The sequence below is a fragment of the Drosophila eugracilis genome, unplaced genomic scaffold (assembly GCF_018153835.1).
Source record: "Drosophila eugracilis isolate 14026-0451.02 unplaced genomic scaffold, ASM1815383v1 contig_90, whole genome shotgun sequence".
Lineage (NCBI taxonomy): Eukaryota > Metazoa > Arthropoda > Insecta > Diptera > Drosophilidae > Drosophila > Drosophila eugracilis.
Genome location: NW_024573812.1, coordinates 10,314,094 through 10,332,858, shown reverse-complemented (window position 1 = coordinate 10,332,858; position 18,765 = coordinate 10,314,094). Strand labels below are relative to the sequence as shown.

Below are 18,765 nucleotides of genomic sequence, written 5' to 3'. Positions count from 1 at the left end.
TGTGTGTGTAGAAAATATATTTGAATGCCCAGCGAAGCAAACTAAAAATGGGAATTTTGAGTTGTACAGAAATTGATAAGTATACATAAATTTTTTATGAGGATAAATCGACTTGTGGCAATTCCAGACAGATTCAATTTGACTTCCGTCGCTTTAGTGACATAATGTTGTTCCAAATGTTGTTTGAAATTCTGCAGTCACTGGTGTCTCCCTGTATGTCTGGATGTTCTTGAACAGCGAATAGATTCCGTACAACAAAAACCATCCGAGCGCTGAAAAAAGAGTGCTAGTAGTAGTTTTGTCCAAGTCAATTTAGTTTGACTCACCAAGAATGCCTGCGACGATTATAAAGAATTTCAGGATGAAGCTAAGCGGGTGCGGATATAAAATATAGTTAATCCCCAATATAACGAAGTAGACATTCAAGACCAATAGGAGCAACCCGAAGTTCATCAGCCACGGCAGCATGAGCAGATGTTTTTTCTAAAAATAATATATGTTCTCTACCTATAATACATATTTATATTTCAATGTAACTCAGCCCGCCAAAGTTTTTGATAATTACCAAATTTTTTCCAATATCGAATCATGATGGAATCATTCTGTTGCTTTATGCAGAGCTCTAAAATTTTTTAAATGTACCACCTCCCTTACACAGTACAGGACTTACCTTCGCAATTCCCACACACATGGTTATGGATGACACAATATTAACCACTACTAAAAAGTAGCAAATGCACTCGAGAATAAACATTACTAAAAAGTACGAAATTTTAAATTGACTGGCTTTATAAAATCTTTTTTTTTTTAAATCTTACTAAATTCGCGAAATGGAACATCAGAAAGCACTTCATGGAAGATTAAAATATTTTTTTTTATGAAAGACGATAAAATTAGCGTGGCTAAAGCGGATAAAATAAGGCTTAAATAACTGATAACCACTCCGTAAGTTTTAAGGCTCATGCAACACACTGAGGACAACATTTTTCTAGTTTCGGATACGGAGTGTTAAGCAACCTTCCTAGTGCGCCGATGACGTATTACTGAAATAGTTTTTGAATATTTGACCAGCCACATCTCCTCCATTTCGTATGCTAAACAAAAGTTTTTAAATCATAGACTCGGATTGACCTTTCAAAGAATCGCGCTTGAAAAACTAAAGACCTGATCACAATATTTGTAAGTCTATGAAAAACGTTTGTATTTCCATTGGTATAATTTTTGTAACTGAGGTTGATATCACCAAAGTGTTACATACATATATTGTATGTACATATGTATGTGCTATGTTAATATCCTTACACTAGATATAAAGGTAATTTTATGTCCAAAAAGTTATCTTCAAATGACACCAGAAATTTGCCTTATGTTTATATACAACACACTATTTAATGACTACATGTCTTATGCGCCCAAATGTATACAAAATGTACTTATATAATCATATATTATTTTTCCGCCCAGCAGCAGAATCACGACCGGACAGTGTTGCCAGTTTAGCTTATTATAAGCTAGTTTGAAAGTCGAACATTTGTAAAAAATGTTTAATAGCTTGAATTATATCTTATTTTAAAACTCATCTAGCATATTCTAGCTTTAAATATATTTGCGATATCGGCGGTTTGTTTGTAAGAAAAATATTTTTTATGGCATGAAAATACCAGGGCTTGTTCGTTTATTTTGCCGATGGTTATGTGCATTTTATATGATCGTGAATTTATTTCTAATCGATAGTTTCATCGAAGATCGATGTGTTGGCTGAAGTTTTACCACCAATATTTTGGAGTTGTGAAATACTTATACTTAATTTCTCAGATATGGATTGCGCAGGTCTGGAAAAGAATGCCATACGTATACCTTGCAAGAAAAATACATCATGCTTTAAAAAAAAAAAAAAAAAATATATAAATGACGATTAAGATGACGAAATTAATGAATTATAATTTAATTTAATTTATTTAATTTAATTTTAATAATAAATCTTACTACAGTTGTGCCAATGTTAGCCAAAAATATAGAAGTAGTTAAATTGACGCTGCTAGCTCGGTTTTGGAAAACACAATCTAAATGCTATAGTCTATTCGAGTAGAAACAATTACAAAGCAAACAAGAGGAAACGCTATAGTCGAGTGCCGCGACTATAAGATACCCGTTACTGTGTTACACAATTTTAAAATATTAATTTTGCTGGTGGAATTCCCAAAGCGCCATCTATTGTCGGAGAAAGCATGTTAAGTACCTGATAAAAACTAAGGACAAGTTGCAGTGGCATCTTTTAAATACGCATTCTTAAGCACACCTTTCTAGCTCTTATAGTTTTCGAGATTTTCGTAATTTTGGTTTTTCGGGTTTTGTGGGCGTTAAAGTGGGCGTGGGTTGCTCGAAAAAAAACTATTCGCATTGGGGGCATCATAAAAACCTACATGCTTAATCCTATCTTCTCTATAGTTAGCGAGATATTAGTTTTTCTGCAACATGCGAAAACCGTCTTTTGAGCTTGATGGGCGTATGGGTGTGTCCGAATAGTGGTAACACTATAAGATGTGCTGGTATCTAAGGATTATACATAATAAATTTCAACTTTCTAGCTCTAATAGTTCCTGAGATTTCAGCTATTTTAGTTATTTGCGATTTGTGGGCGTTAGAGTGGGCGTGGCAGGATGCTGATAAAATGAAAAAACCTTGCGCTGCGTATGGACCTCAAGAAACTTCATGCCTAATCTCAACTTTGTATCTCTTATAGTTCCTGAGATCTCAGCGTTCATACTCCGCTATTGATCCTGATCAATCCAGATTGGAGCATATTGCTGGCTCAATGGAGTACCACTCCTCCTGGACTTTCTCCCACAAATGCTCCTTATTTTTTGCCAGAAAACCACTTAAACGTTTTTTAAGAATGCCCCACAAATGCTCAATAGGGTTTAAATCGGGTGACTGAGCTGGCCAATCTATAACGTCGACTTTATTGTGCTGGAACCATTTTTTCACAAGCTTGGATGTGTGTTTGGGATCGTTATCCTGCATAAATTCCCACTGCAAAGGCATTTCATCTTCGGCATATGGTAACATAACGTCCTTCATTATGTATAAATAGTCTGTAGCACGCATATCGCTTTGTATCCAATGAAGTGCACCAGCACCTGAAGCCGAGAAACATCCCCATAGCATTATATTTCCACCTCCTTGTTTAATCGTCTTTTTGGTGTATTTAGGATCGAATACTGTGTTTTTTGGGCGCCTAACATGGGGTCTGCCATCAGATCCTAACAAATATATCTTCGTCTCTTCGGACCAAAGGACATTTTCCCAGTTCTGTCGGGTCTCTTGGATTTTAACAAAGCAGAGTCGCCTATCGAGAAGATCGTGATAAAGTACCGTTTACAATGTTAACAACCCAGTGGTTTTCATAAATATTCCTAAATCTAAAACTTAAACAAGAGGAAACGCTATAGTCGAGTGCTGCGACTATAAGATACCCGTTACTGTTTTACACAATTTTAAAATATTAATTTTGCTAGTGGAAATTCACAAGGCGCCACCTATTGTCAGAGGAAGTATGTTGAGTATGCTTATAGTGACGTCACTGCCCATGTGGAGCCTTATAACCTTAATTTCTTCATAAATAGCGAAATAATGTTCCGATTTGAAAAATCTTTTGTAAATCGATAGATATTAACAGAAATAAGTTACACAAGGTCAAACGAAGGCATTCATAATAATATTATAGACTCCACAGTTTTCCGCGGTTTGTGGGCGTTAGAGTGGGTGTGGCCGGATGCAACTTCGTGGCAAGTTGCAGAGGCATCTCCTAAATACGTGTTCCTAAGCAAAATTGTGTAGCTTTTATAGTTTTTGAGATTTTTGCATTTTTGGTTTTTCGGGTTTTGTGGGCGTTAGAGTGGGCGTGGCGTGATCGGAAAAAAACAATTCGCATTGGGAGCATCATAGAAACATACATGCTTGATCCGAACTTTCTATCTCTTATAGTTACCGAGATATCAGCTTTTCTAGAAAATCGGAAAACCGTCTATTGAGCCTTGTGGGCGTATGGGTGGGTGTGGCCGGATAGTAGTACCACTATAAGATGCGCTGTCATCTAAAGACTATACTTTCTGAATTTCAACTTTCTATCTGCAATAGTTCCTGAGATTTCAGCAATTTTAGTTTTTTGCGATTTGTGGGCGTTAGAGTGGGCGTGGCAGGATGCTGTAATAAACTTGCGCTGTCCCGGGACCTCAAGAATCTTCATGCTTAATCTCAGCTTTGTATCTGCTATAGTTCCTGAGATCTCAGCGTTCATACGGACGGACGGACGGACGGACGGACGGACGGACGGACAGACGGACATGGCTCAATCGACTTCGCTATTGATCCTGATCAAGAATATATATACTTTATAGGGCCGCAAAAGCTTCCTTCTATCTGTTACATACTTTTCAACGAATCTAGTATACCCTTTTACTCTACGAGTAACGGGTATAAAAAAAGACTTTAAGTTAAATAGTAATATTCGTTTCTATTATTTTTTCCATCACTGTACTTTATAGGGTCGGAAACGCTTCCTTCTACCTGTTACATATTTTTCAATGAATGTAGTATGCCCTTTTACTCTACGAGTATAAAAATACATCTAAATAATGTATTTTAATGTGTAAGAGACTAGCTTAATTAGTTTTTTTGGCGTGGGGGATAGCACCAACAATAATGCTCATCAAGACTGCTCAGAACCGGACCTATCAGTAAATGTATTCAAATGTATTCAATGTGCTGTACTTTTCTTCTGAAAGCCACAAAATCTTTGTTCACACCACTCGATGGGAAATACTCCCTCTTTCTGTCGGGGGAAATAATTTTAAACTTAAGTTTATATGTGTGAAATATGAAATTTAATTTAATTAAGAAATTCTCATTGATTTCATTTCTTAGTCAGGCGTTCTTTCAGCTTGATGTGTATAAAATATGTATTTTTAAAGCCAATAGGAAAATATAATTTGACAATTTTCAAATTGTTGACAACACAGTCTCGTAGATATATGTATGTTTATCGAAAATATATGTGGGGTAAGGCCTAATTTTGGTGTTACTAGCTAGGGAAGATTAATAAGATGGGCTAACATCCATTTATTTAGGAGAGCTCCACTAAAAAACATTCGAAAAATATGCGGGAAAATAGTGTTACAATAAGATGACTCTTAAATAGGACCAATACCGGCTCTATATCTTGGTGTAGCTGGGATAGGAGTTAGTCTGCTGGGTTGCCGGCGGAATCAGTGGACGCTGGAGCTCACTGGATGCCTGGATCTGCTTGAAGAGCGAGTAGATGCCGTAGTACAGATACCATGTGAGCACTGAAACGAACAAATAGAAAAAAATTAACATCATGTCTGAGTCCAATTACAAAACGATCGCAGAGCAACAAGCGATAAGCGCATTGGGGAACCACAATTTCACAACAAAGGCTGTATATACCCATTTCCAGATACAACGCTAATGTACATACTATGTACGTGCATATACATACAAGAAAAACTTGTGTATACGATGTGCAAGTGGATGAGTCACTTACCAAGAATTCCCACCGAGATTAAGATAATTGGAACTGCGCTTAAGAAGGGCATTTGGGATCCGATGACCTGTGCCCAAACGCCAATATGGGTGATAATTGCGAAAACCAGGATTACTCCGTTGTTGATCAGCCAAGGAAGCAGAAGGAGATGACGTTCCTGAAGGAAGAAAACGTGTCTTTCCATTTACTACAAATTTACTTGAATTATACAAATTTCATATGCAAATACATACTTAAAGTAAAGGTGTAATTACTTAAGCTTAACTGCTTATTTACTAAATTTGGAGACCAGAACTTACCTTAACGGTACCCACGACCAACATGGCCGATGCCAAAAGATTAATCACCTTCAGCGCCAGGTAAACACTGAGAAGAACGATGAGACCTGCAAAATAGAAACAAAAAAACGGGTAACTTTATTGCCTTGTGGGTGGGTGGGTCCACCATGTGGTTAACACCTACCGGTGCGCACTTCGCTAACAGTCAGGTCGGTCTTTTGGGCCGATTTGACGATCTCCTGCGCAATTTCATCAACGAATCCCAAGGCCACGGACAAAAGGATCGTGGCCAAAAATGAGAAAATTACGCCCAGCCAGCCAATGACAACGCCATAGGTGTTCAGGCGCATGCAAAACACGGAGGTCAACATATTTGCTGGAATTGGTACTTTACTTTCCGATTGCAGAATAAAACTAAAGCTCTTTAATTCACCGGCGATGCAATTATTATTAAGTCGCAATTGTCTGACAAGCGAAAGCTTTCACGAACAGCGTTGCCATATCGTTGAAAATAATGAGCACAGATAAACGGTGACTTCTTCACTAACATTAAATGTGAGTTTCCAATCCAATTTTTACTTAGTATTGAAGGGTAACATTTACTTATACACTAAGCTAAGCTTAAAAGTGAAATTCTTTCGAATCATTATTATCAATTTATAAATATATAAAAGTCATGTGAACCGATTTTACAATCTCCTGCAATAATGGCCAAATTGGAAAATATGGTGGTTAACATTTTTGTTTTACTGGCATAGCAAAAATTCAAAATGTTAATTCAAAATTGTCTGGCAAACAACAGCTTTCAGGAAAGTGGTAGCCAGATTGGCGTAAATAATTTGGCTCAACTGAAATTTTATATTTATTTATATTTATATTTAAATTTTTTTTATAAATTAATCGGCTTACTAAATATATGAAAATTTACAATATATATCTTTTATTTCATCAAAATTTAATAATGTTGTTTTTGCACCCAGGGCTGCAAATTGCATGCTTAGATCGAGATCTTAAGTGTAGGCGCAGTCACTTTGTTATTGGCCCGGTACTGTATTTATTCATCTACACTAGACAACAGGTGACACATTTTCTGATGACTTATATATGTACCTTACAAAACAAAATAAAAATTTAATTATAATCTTATTTTAATATATTTTTGATTCTGAAGATCACCTGAACAAACATAAATTAAACATAATTTTGAAAAGCATATTAGGTAATCACAATTTTGGCTGTTTTCAAATCATCTTCCAAACCATGTATGTATCTACCGGTTCAACCCTCTTTACAAGCATCAAATATTACGTCAACATATGGACATTATCAAATAAAAAATAACATTTTTCTTATTTCTTGATAAATATTTAATATTTAATATAAAACGAAACATAGACAAAATTATTCCAGTCTAAGGGTTTTTATAAAACGAAAGAAAATACATTTATGTTGTACAGTTTTCACCCAACTGTTGCATCTCAGCGACAACGGAGAACAACTAAGTTCTCCAGTCAGTTGTTACTCGATTCTTGCCCAGTGCGGTAGTGTTTCCGAGCTATTAGTGATCCCAAACCGGTTTCTGTGCCATAATATTGTTTTATTTGGAAATTTTCAATTAAACTTATAAAATCTCAAAATGAAAATCGACCTGACCGTGGAAAATGGCCCCTGCAATACCGAGCTGCGGAGTTGGTGCCTGGGAATCGCGATCTACTGGCTAATTAGCATGACTTTCAGCGTTTTAGTCGCTCCGAACGGTACGAGAAGTTCGAGGCGTGGCATTTGTTTATTTCCAGAAGCCGAATACCCATACTGGCGCTATTACCATAATAAAATATACATACATATGTACATACATAGCATACAAAATAAAAGAATGAGCTAATCCATTCGAGACAAACGCGTTCCAATTCACAAACATTTTGGATACATCACCTTCCATCGATGACGACATCGGTGACAAATACAAGCTAGCGTTTTATTCTAAAAGCAAAATTTCCATTGTCTTTTAAACTAAATAATATAATAATTAAATTTTTATTTTCGTATAAACTTTTGCCTTAAAACTTGAGAAATTGCGTTTTACACGGCAAGTGAAAAAATGCTTTTTAATTTAAAAGCAATTTAAAATTGTAGAATATATTCAATTAATAATTCTGCTTCAGGGCTTGAAATAAGAAAGCCTTTAAATGTAAAAAAAAAAAATTAAAAAATAAATACAAAGATAGTTGTGAACAGAATTTATTTTAGGCCGGAAATCTGGCGCAATAAACTTTTATGTACATATATGTATGCCGGCTTTTATTGCTGATAAGAGATATTTATTCTATATTAAATATAAATTTATTTATATAAAAGTGATACTCCAAACAATTTAGTTTTTACATTTTTTTTTGTAATTGACTCATTTTTAAGCTTTCCCTATTATTGTAGCAAACACTGAAGCCAATAAAATATTTTATCTTGCAGTTCTCAACTTTGTGGGATTTGCAATCGTTGTGGTCACCAATATTTGTTTGTTGATAGGAACCCTTAAGGTAAATAAAGGACATTAGTGAACTTTTAAGAAAAATCCATCACGACTTTTTCTTATCAATTCCAGGAAAAGCGAGTTCTAGTCATCGTGTGGCTGATTTTTGCTGTCATCGAAGCCATTAACTTTCCGTTTGCCGTACTTGGAGTTATCTTTCATTATGGAGGATACAGGGAGGCAACTGGAATGAATAACATTTTCGGTGCCCTTCTCATTTACATCATAACATTCTGTAAGCATATGGAATGCATAATGTCTAGAGATATAACAAATTCTTCTATGTATATCCTTTCAGTAATTATCGCCTTCAGCGCACGAATTGTTTACTCCTTCTATCTCCAGTTGAAGAACAACGAAGCCAGCAAACCACCCCGTGCCCTGAATGTGGTTTAGTCCGTTGAATCTAGATTATTTATCGGCGAAATCCCGAACTCTTCTCAGCTTAGCGTTTGCAATAAAAGGCGATTTTTTTTTTTGATTGCAGTTTGTCGTTAAACACATCTCTTATTCACATCGACTCGGGGAGCAACTATCAACAGTTAAATACATTGGTTACATATACATATTGGGTGCTATTAGCTATTGGGCTACCGCATTTTTTAAACACTCAACATTTAAAACGATCGATCACTACGGACAATTATATACTCGACCCAGTTTTCTATCTATATAGCTAGCTATCATACTCGGCATCACCTTCTCGTTCATCTTCTTACTTAAACATAAAATGGAAAGTTGGTCTTCTTATTGTTGCTGCTGTTATTGATGTTTTGGGTATGCGTAAAGCTCGTCTCGGCATTTTGGCTGGTTAGCTTGGCCTGCACGGCGGCCAGGATGCGGGCAGCTTGGCCACTGCTGCCCGGCTCCATGGCAGACTCCATACCCAGATTCAGATTCAACTTGAGCTCGAACTGTGACCCATTTGCTTGGATCTGCGATTGTGTCTGCCGGTGGGCAACGGCTGGTTTTCATCTCGGCGTGGTTATGCTGGGCAGCTTCTCCAGAAAATCGTTGGCTAGCACCTCCTCGATCTCCTGCAGGCAGTTAGCTACATCATTTTCCGTGTCGGCGAAGTTACGGGGCTGAGGGCAACTGATTCCCAGCGTAGTGAAAAAGGCGTACAATTCCTGAAGCGATTGCAGTTGCTGGAAATGCAACATTAGATGCCTATTACTAGGACGTTGAAGTATCTGAAAGTGATCCAAACATTGGTTAGGGGGGTAGAGATAGAGCAAGTAGTGATAACAACTTACCGGCGACTGGCTGGTGTATTTCATGTCCATCAGCCTAGCCACGCGCCTCACATGCGGCACATACAGAGCGCTGGGCAAGGTTGCCAGATTCTCTGAACTTCCATTTGGCAGGCGCACCTCCTCCTCATGTACATCGAACTCAGTGCCCACAAAGGCCCAACGATACATCTGAAAATGTGGTAGCTTAGTGGCTGGAAGCACACAGCCCAATTCCAGGAGCTTGCAGGCCTCTAGCTGCACAGAACGCCAATGCTGCATGGGAGTTTGAGAGTTGTAGCCATTGCTAGCTCCAGCAGCAGATGACCAGGATACATCAATCCCTGAAGGCATACGCATTTGTACGCTGAAAAATGAATGTAAAAAATGGTTTAATTAACTAGATGGTATGCTTAATTGGGTGGCTTTACTTACTTTCTCTCTTCGCTTTCCGATTTGAGTTCCTGTTCCATTTGCAGAAACACTTGCACCATTTCAGCAATGATTATAGGCCACAGCGATGTAACGTGGTCAGGTGACATGCGAAGGAGCAGCACTCGGAAGCACAGGAAAACGGCGGCCTGCACTGAAGGGCCCATGGGAACCAGTCGAAGACTGTTAGCCAGTTGCTCTAAGGGAATATAAAAAAGTTTTTGTTTACGACAATTAATTTCATAAGTACACCCACTCAGCAATAACTAACAATTAAGCTTTTATTTGCTGACTCAATTAAGTCCCATTCAAAAGAAAAACTTTCTTTCAAATAAAAAATACCCAAATATTGACCCTTTTCAACATACCCTGAATGTCCGGCATGTACTTGTTGTGTTGGTCGAACTCGCTACAGTATATGACGAATGCGAGCCGCTTTAGTAGCATAGCCCGTTGCTCATACTCCTGGTCACGCGATGTAAAGATGTTCAGACTGCCCGCCTGCGAGAGTGAGACTCGGGTCATCAGCTCCCGGAACGTGGTATTGTCGTAGGTCATAAGGCTGTCCATAATCATGCGCCAGAAGGGCAGGCACGAGAGATGCATTTGGAAGAAGGCGTTGTCCAGCAAAAGGTCTAGCATATCTTTTCGCCACGCTTTTCTAGTGTACTGGTAGCCACTCAAGCTGGCCAGTAGAGCGGAGCAGGCATAGAAAAAGGGAACATTCCTTGCAGTGTGGTTCTTTAAATACGGTGTGATATTATATAGCAGCGGTGTCACTATGTTGACCACCTTGTCCTTCTCCTGGGAACCGTATGCCACGTCCAGAAGATTTGAGAGTATAGCCGCCAGAACGCTCTGGGCCTGCAGAGAATATTGCTGGAGACCTCCACCTCCAACGCTGTTATCTTTGGCCAACCCATCGGTGTCTTCCTTTACAGCCAGGTTACGACGCAGCCAGGTAGTTTGCTCTAGACAAGATCCAGCCACGCTGGAAAGAGAGTCCACCAATCGAGAGGTCACATCGTGCAGTTCTCGCACCTCTTTCTTATCCTGGAATGGCATCTGCGGGCAGCGCTGGACAAACTCGTTCAAGAGCATCAGTAAAGCAAACTGGGCCGGTGGTGTCAGATTCAAACCATCCCGGATGAGAGCCAGCAGAGAGCTCCAGGCATCCGCTAACTGAGGTGCTGGAGCAGATCTCATATAGAAGTAGAAGAGCTCCAGAGAACTCACCTCAATGCTGAGCTGTGCAGGTGGTCGATGGATTGGTGGAGGAGATCGTACTACGTGGTGTAGTGTCATCACGAAGGAGTCCATGGGCATTACACGGATGCTAGACACTAGTGAAACTAGCGACAGCTGAGCGGGACACGCTTGTAAGCTGGAGTTTCTCTGAAACTGCTCCGCGATGCTCAGTCCGCTCATGTTTGATGCGATTCCGCGCTGCTGCCAGGTGACGGCCACGGCAGCCAGGAAGTTGCAGCCATGATGTAGTGACACTGGCGATAGGAACTCAAGAAGCTGCTGGCGAACAGGGCGCAATTGTCCTAGCTCGCTATCCCATATGGCAGCCACGCTGCTCATGATCCTAGGAAGATGAGAGAGAACGGCATTGCGAGCAGCCTGCAGTTGTGGATTCCTTGGAGCCGGCGCTGAAGTGGAGGATTCGCTGGCCGACAGGAAGGAATGCACGATACTGTTGAGCAACTGACCAGTGCTAGAGCTCTGAGCCGATGAACTGGTCTGCGGGTAAGCTTGATTAAACAGGTGTGAGAGCGCAGTTTGCTGCGTATTGTCTAGTAAGCAGTAGTGGCACAAGATGGTAAGTGCCTCCAGTTGGGATACTACGTAATCCGGGGGGAAGTGTCGCTGCTGAGGTAAACCCAGCTTGGAGAGGCGGTCCAGATTACTGCATAATTGATGCACTACGCTGATCACAATGTTCGTGAGTGAGCCAAAGGAAAAACAATTGAGCGAGGAGGTCACCAAATCCGTCCAGTTGCGGTGCAAATGCCGCAATCTTTCCTGCTGCAGTGCACCCAACACAGCGGCCAGGAACATGGGTTGCTGACTTATTAGACAGTTAGGAAGATACTTTACATTTGTAGTCGCACCATCTGCTAAGCGAGTGGGCGACGCATTCCCCGCCGAGTCCTCGCCAGCAGCGGGCGGTGTGTCCTGGCGCAATTGGTGAACCTCATGCTCCAGTCGAATTACAGCCAAGAGCAAACGCAGCAGCTGAAGCTGGAAGCAGTCCGCATGCAACTGATCATCCTGAGGATCATTGAAGCTGAGCACCTGCTCCGCATAACTTCCGCTGTTAGAGTTGGCTCTACGACCATAACTGCACACGGAGCTATTCAGGCAGTGGAGCATCACCTTCTGCAGCTTGGCGCGTGCCAACAAATCGGCGATATAGTTGGCTAGTCCTTTGCCCATGCCCTTGACGATTTCTATAAGTTCCGAGCAGATCAGGGTCAGCAGTTCAATGCTCTCAAGCTGGATCCTTCTATTGTTTACAATGTCCTGGAGCGTTGGCGGCTGTCGCTGGGCATCCAAAGATTCTTTCTGGAAGTAACCGCGTGCGTAGAACAAACAGATCGTGACCAGCAGCTCCAGTTGCATGCAACCCCGATACCCTTGAGCATACTCAGAGCTGCCCACTCCACCATCAAAACCTTTGCCAGATATACTCTTGCGATGCCTCACGAGCAGCTGTTTCAGACTTGCACTTGAAAAGGATGTGGTTATTGAGAGGCAAAGGAAGGTTCGACGATCGCTGCAGATAATGTTTCGAAGCGTCTGCAAGGCATACAAGGTCTGTCGGGTATCGTAAATTGCAAGGTAAATCAGGAGGTGATTGTGGTACAGGTGTGCCGCATCCGTTAGGGAAACGGTGCTCTTTACAGAGCTCCGCAGACTGGTCTGCTCTTCTGCCGTCGCCGCTGCGGCTGCCGCAGCAGCAGCTGCATTATTCTGCCTCAGTATCTCCACATTTTGTTTCCCCTTCTCAAGAGTTTTCTGCATATCAGGCTGCAGTTTGCTCGTCTCCAAACTGAGATTACGTCGTTTGTCCTCCACATTGATGGTGGATTCGGTTGCTGGTTCCGTTTCTTCCTCCTGCTCTGGTTGTTCTGCATGGGAACCACTAATGTTGCTGTCCGTGGAAGTCTTCGAAATGCAACTGAGACGTTTTTTGTCGCCAGCTGTCAACAGCTTCTTTCGCTTGCCCAGCTTCTTGTCTTCTTTAAAATATTCATCCGCTGGAAGCGCATCTGCCTGCAGATCAGGAATGCTATCATGATCCTTCTGTTCTAGAGAGTTAAGACTGGTTTCTCCTGGTGTTTTCTCTCTGGTCAATCGATAGAACTTGCGGCTCTTGATCTTTTCGTGCTGAGTCAACGCTTCGGTAACACTTTCGCAGTCACCCACAAAGCGCTTGACATCATCACTGACTCCAGCACTAGAACTAACCGTGAGACTGTCTTCCTTTTCCAAGCTCGTTTCGCGAAGTTCAGAATCCGACTCAAAGTCGCTGCTGTCAGAATGGTCTGTAATATCCTGGTCATATTGGAGGCTTTGATCAGGCTGATGGGTTGGATGCTCCTGTGAAGTTTGTTCGCTCTCGTCCATTGCACTGGCTAGTTTCTGCTCCAGGGGCGTCTCCTTATGCGGGATCTCAATCCTCGGCTCTTCCAGATCCGTTTCGTCGTCAAAATCGTTAGCATTTTCTAATGGATTGATTATTAGGCCGATGGTGTTCACATCCTGCGTTGCCTCAGTACAAGCAGCTACAGTAGATTTGTCGCTCACAAAATTTGACACTTTGTTGGCTTTTCCGCCACTCAATGTAACTCCAAAGATCTTTTTTGGAAAGTTTCTGATTGGACTCTTTTTTTTACCACCACTAGATGTCTCCATGTGGTGGTATTTTACGTTGCCCTGCTCCGAACTGATGGCATACACATCCCGCTCAAAGGCAGGTGTAGCCTCGGTATCAGCTTCTCTGTACAACTGCTGCATGTGGACGATTCCTACCCGCTTGGAGCTGGCTGAGAGTAGAATCTTGTAGAGAGGCTTTGTCAGGCGAGCAAGATCTCCTCGAAGCAGAGACGCCTGCAGCCAGTTGGTCACAAAAGTACGCTCGGACATGTAATGTGGTAATGCGAGGGTGTCCAGCACTTTAAGTAGCGTTTTCTCAAATCCTCTTGTAGTCTGTTTATCTCTGCCGAGGTGCCACAGTAGCTCGAACTTCTTGAAGCTCCGGGCCTGACTTTCTCTTAATCGTTCAGTGGACTCCGTGGGACAGAGAAGCTGGGCATCCGACAAGCGTTCCATTTGGAAGTTGCGTAAAGCAGTTTTTCCCAATTCTGTACGAGATTGTGGCTGTATTTGAAGCAAATGTTGCGCCTGCATTCTATTTCCAATGACGGTTTCCACCAAACCACTTTCCAGGCAACTGTGCAGCTGATGAAGTAGCGCTGCAATTTGGGCAGGATCTATGCCTGTTGCTCCTAGGTAATCCCACAAAATGGAGCTCACCAATTGGAAGACGCGCGTGTGCTGCTCCATGTAGCTTACATGACCAAACTTGAGAAGCGGCAGCATTACAACGAAGGTTACTCCTGGACTAGTCGTATGCTCGATTTGCGATCGTAGTAGACTGAAAGACAATGTAAAGTTAAACGTTTCTTAGAAATAATATTTGATTTCCACTCACCTTATCAAATCAAAAAGTGTGGTAATGGAGGCTACCTGTAGCTCCTTATCGCTCTGGGCAAAGCAGGCAACCAAGCAAAGAACCTTCAACCAGTTGGGCAACTCAGGCTCTAAATGTAATAAAGAAAGTAACCATGAATAACGTTTTCCTTTTAGACGTTTTGGTTTACTCACCGTTTTTATCAAGAATAACGTTTTTATTGCAGTTGGGGAAGGTCGACATCTCCACCAGAAGTGTGGCCGCCAGCTTAACAGCTCCACGGAGAGGAAGGCTCAACTGGAGCTCGGCTAGCTGCTGTACACTTCGCTGGGTTTGTTCATCGATAAGCAGGCTAGGTTGCTTTTCTTCCTGCGCTTCACTGTCACTGCTAAGCTCACTAGCACTAGCGGGCAGCGGCAGGGATCGGTTGAGTAACCCCTGCAGCTGCTTGGAACGCGGCACAATGTCCACGCGCAGCAAGTTAAACAAACGCTCGATTTGTGACTCCCTCACGGGACACTCATGTTCCAACACCTGCTCTGCCATAAAAAGGTTGGATGATTGGATGGTGCTCGTGGTTCGCTGTAGCTGAACTTTCACTGCGCATTCATTTGGATCCGATTCAATATTAAGCAGTTTACGGGCCAAGTAAACCTCAAAGAAGATTTCGTACTGACGGATGCACTTCTCCAAAATAGAGAATCCGCGCTGTTGAGTGGCTCGGCTTTCCTCATCCAACTGAAACTGAGGCGACTGATTAGGTGGAGCACTCTTCGGTTCTTCTGAGCTAGGTCCATCTCCCATTTCTGCCGAATCATTGGATTGTATCAGAACAATGTCCTTGGGTCGCTGCTTTTTGGGGCTTCGGATAAATGGGACCTTAGCCTTGGCTTTGAGTTTCTTAATGCTCCGCGGGGTATCAAGGTCGGAAGATGATTGCTGACCTGTGTCCGAGGCGCTGATCTGTATTCAAGACTTGATTAATACAAATTCTCCATTTTCTATTAAAGTAACTCACGTCCTTATCCAACTCTGAAAGTCGAGAAATTGACTTGGCCTTCTTTTTGCTGGGACTTTGACGACCCACGCTCTGATTGGAGGCTGAGCGCCGGATAAGCTCTTCATCGTTGGGATCCTTGCTGTGCAGCGCGTTCTCCGCAAATTGATTAAGCCGAGAATCAGACTTGCTCTTCTCTAGGGAACTACCCTGAGCTCCAGGCTCTACCTTTCCGGTCTCACTCGCTGAGTTTACCGTAATCTTTTCATCCGACGACGAGCCACCGCTTTGCTCTATCAGCTTATTCAGTTTTATGGGACTTCTGTGAAATTAACAAAGAGATAAGGTTAATAAAGGATCGCCTGATACTTCTTTGTTTTTTGTTTTTCGCTTACGTTATCATGGGCTGCACCCTCGAGACGATCTTCATGCAGAGTTTCAATGACGAAGTTATCTCGTTGCTACTAATGTGATCCATGTGTAGGGAAAGAAGCTGAGTTATGGCCAGGAATACCTTGGGAAGATACACCCTTGTGGTTTCTGTGTACATCTCAAGAGAAACGGTTTCCAAAAGGAATTCTGTCAGAACACAAATCTCAAGAACACAGGGATCTCCGGATCCCACCTCGCATGCGTATTTCCCAGAGGTATCCGCAGCTTGTTTCTTCTCCTGCTTGGAGTTCTCCTGCTGACAGGCTCTGTCAAACATGTTGGTCATGTAGCTCCAAATATAAGCTGGATCGAAGGTGGCAAATAGCAGGTTGGCTGATTTTAAAGCCTCCGCATTGCCACTCGAAATGTACATAGCTCGAATAATGTCATGGAGAACGTAATCCAGTACTGCACTTCCAATTTCCACCTTGTCGAGAAGGGATAGCATTATCCTGTAGGGCTTTAGGTCCATGGGAGCACACTCCAAACTCAATCGTAAAGTGGTGATTAAAGCTTTGATTAGAATATGTCGCGAGTGTTGAACGAAATATGGTTCTGGTTCCTCATCCAAAGGAGCGTTTGAGGTGTCCAACGATAGGGTGTCATATGTTGGCGAGTTTTTGGCCACTTCGCTGCCCAATAGCCAGCTGAACAATCTCCTATTCAACGACATGTCTCTGCGGAGTATGGTATTGAGGCCATTAGTGACAAGTTTAACTAAGTCATCCTCGGATAGCAGAGCCGTGTGCATGGGAAAGCCGAGCAGAAGGAATTCCAGTGTATTTCGCTGCACCAGGATCAACGAATCGTTGAGGCAGACACACAGGGCCGACATCATGATCTCCCTATTGTGCCCCATAATATAGATTTGCTCCTGCATATCCAATCGCTTGTTAAAGTGCTCAAGCAGGTAGGTGATGGCTGGCAGTCGAATAGCCGCATTGTTAGCCACCGACTCCCAAAGCACTGTGTAAAAGTGCATTGGATTGACTGCATTGCACACTTGTTTCAGAAGAGCGCTAATACGCTCGAAGTGATCCAGACCACAGTCGTAGCCAGGTAGGACGCCATTTAGGAAACCACTAAGAGCGGGCCGCAGTTTGTCACCCAGGGGTACGAAATGGGTTTCATAGATCGCTAGCAAGGCTGGACGCACATTCATGGCCGCGTAACCAAGGAGCGGGAATAGCCCAGCACTGCGGGAAGAAAATAGCACATAAGTTAAACAACAATTTGGGTTATCTGGCCCACTGACCTGTATATAAACTCCGTGGCCAGGCGCTCCGGCCCTGTTTTGCTGAATATCACCGAATAGGTCTCGAGGGCCTTCAGATGCACCCCGGAAGGCAAGGCGGGATGCATGCATTGGGCCAGTCGCTTGGCTATCTTCAGTCGCCGGGGTATGACCTGGTACTGCGTATTGCTCGATATCGCCTGTCGAGAAGGGAGGGGAAATTAAATCAAAAAAAAATTTCGAGATAAGAGTTTGGGATCAATGTAGTCCCCGGAAACTACTATGAGTCAGTTGCCCCAGGCTTTTTTTCAGATTGCCACAAAGGGAGCTGTACCTTGCTGAGTTTGCCTAGTGCCGATATCAAATCCGCCCATTCGCTGGAGTACTCGAAATTGCGCAGCGCCTTGTCTATATTGGTCATATAAGTGCGGTACTTGGCCTCGGCCATGAGCTTCTGCTCCTCGACGAGTGCGTCCGCGGATTCCATGGCGACGTCTTTTGCCAGTGGCTCTGCTGGCTCTAAATCTTGGTTTTCGCTTGATTTGGATGATTTTTTACTGATGGTTTCGTGTGTGGCAGAGCTCTGCGAATAATCAATGGCAATCAATTAGCAAACACTTGTTGCCCTCAACTGCTGTGTCCTTGAATTCCAACTCCCACACATACTTGGCTGTTTTTTTTCACTTAAATTTGAATGGGTTGCATATTTAAGGTGTGTGGCAGGCGTAGCACCTGTGAACAACTGGGGATTCTTTTCTCTGAGTGATTCGTCACTTAATTGGTGGTCAGTCAATTGACCCAATATTAAATGTGAACTATATTAGATGCAATATCGGGCAGAGACTAATGTCGCGTGGCAGGAACAAAATTTTGTTAACTTCTGAATAAATATCTGCTCTAGCTCTCGCTCTCTCTCGTCAGCAAAGTGCAGTTAAATGTACGGGAACGAAAAGAGCAAAAAAAGAGAGGACCAGCTGATGACGAATATTCTGCTGTTTTCATGAAAGTGATAGGGGCGGGGGTCGAAGGGCTCGTGACGGGACAGACACACATTGTTGTCGTTCATTTGTCATTTTCACTTTTTACAAGACACTTAATACTTTCTAATTACTCCACCCTTACCGCAGCAAAAGTTTTTAAGTTTTAACACATTTCACATTGTTTAATATTGCACTTTTGTTTTTGTGTTGCATTTACATGGCAAAGCAAATTTTTTGCTGTAACTTGCTAGCGATGGACCAATGATTGATTACCGTGACTTCTTCCCACGTATTCCTAAGCCGCGATAATAAATCGGTTTTTTTTACAAACTGCAAACTATTTTAACACAAGCATTGAAAACTTAATTTTAAAAAGGAATGA

At 42.2% G+C, this 18,765-nt stretch overlaps 4 protein-coding genes across 4 annotated transcripts; 1 reads left to right on the top strand and 3 right to left on the bottom strand.

Annotated features, from left to right (window-relative positions):
• Window positions 1-1,057, bottom strand: LOC121530524. Its single transcript, XM_041819720.1, has 4 exons — window positions 819-1,057; window positions 671-756; window positions 327-483; window positions 1-272 (listed from the first exon to the last, which is right to left on the bottom strand). The coding sequence occupies exons 1-4, from the start codon at window positions 982-984 to the stop codon at window positions 154-156; spliced, it is 528 nt and encodes a 175-aa protein (XP_041675654.1). The 5' UTR covers window positions 985-1,057; the 3' UTR covers window positions 1-153.
• Window positions 1,058-4,913: 3,856 nt separating this feature from the next.
• Window positions 4,914-6,299, bottom strand: LOC108111906. The gene is made up of 4 exons (XM_017221544.2): window positions 6,029-6,299; window positions 5,866-5,951; window positions 5,567-5,723; window positions 4,914-5,348 (listed from the first exon to the last, which is right to left on the bottom strand). Exons 1-4 carry the CDS (start codon window positions 6,213-6,215, stop codon window positions 5,215-5,217), a joined length of 564 nt encoding a protein of 187 aa, XP_017077033.1. The 5' UTR covers window positions 6,216-6,299; the 3' UTR covers window positions 4,914-5,214.
• Window positions 6,300-7,353: 1,054 nt separating this feature from the next.
• LOC108111952 lies at window positions 7,354-8,860 on the top strand. The gene is made up of 4 exons (XM_017221634.2): window positions 7,354-7,601; window positions 8,314-8,381; window positions 8,447-8,609; window positions 8,673-8,860. Exons 1-4 carry the CDS (start codon window positions 7,481-7,483, stop codon window positions 8,768-8,770), a joined length of 450 nt encoding a protein of 149 aa, XP_017077123.2. The 5' UTR covers window positions 7,354-7,480; the 3' UTR covers window positions 8,771-8,860.
• Window positions 8,861-8,991: 131 nt separating this feature from the next.
• LOC108111950 (protein dopey-1 homolog) lies at window positions 8,992-18,654 on the bottom strand. Its single transcript, XM_017221631.2, has 11 exons — window positions 18,526-18,654; window positions 17,738-17,986; window positions 17,425-17,603; window positions 16,133-17,365; window positions 15,759-16,059; window positions 14,935-15,703; window positions 14,762-14,870; window positions 10,407-14,704; window positions 10,042-10,237; window positions 9,631-9,973; window positions 8,992-9,567 (listed from the first exon to the last, which is right to left on the bottom strand). The coding sequence occupies exons 2-11, from the start codon at window positions 17,888-17,890 to the stop codon at window positions 9,346-9,348; spliced, it is 7,803 nt and encodes a 2,600-aa protein (XP_017077120.2). The 5' UTR covers window positions 17,891-17,986; window positions 18,526-18,654; the 3' UTR covers window positions 8,992-9,345.
• Window positions 18,655-18,765: the final 111 nt, after the last annotated feature.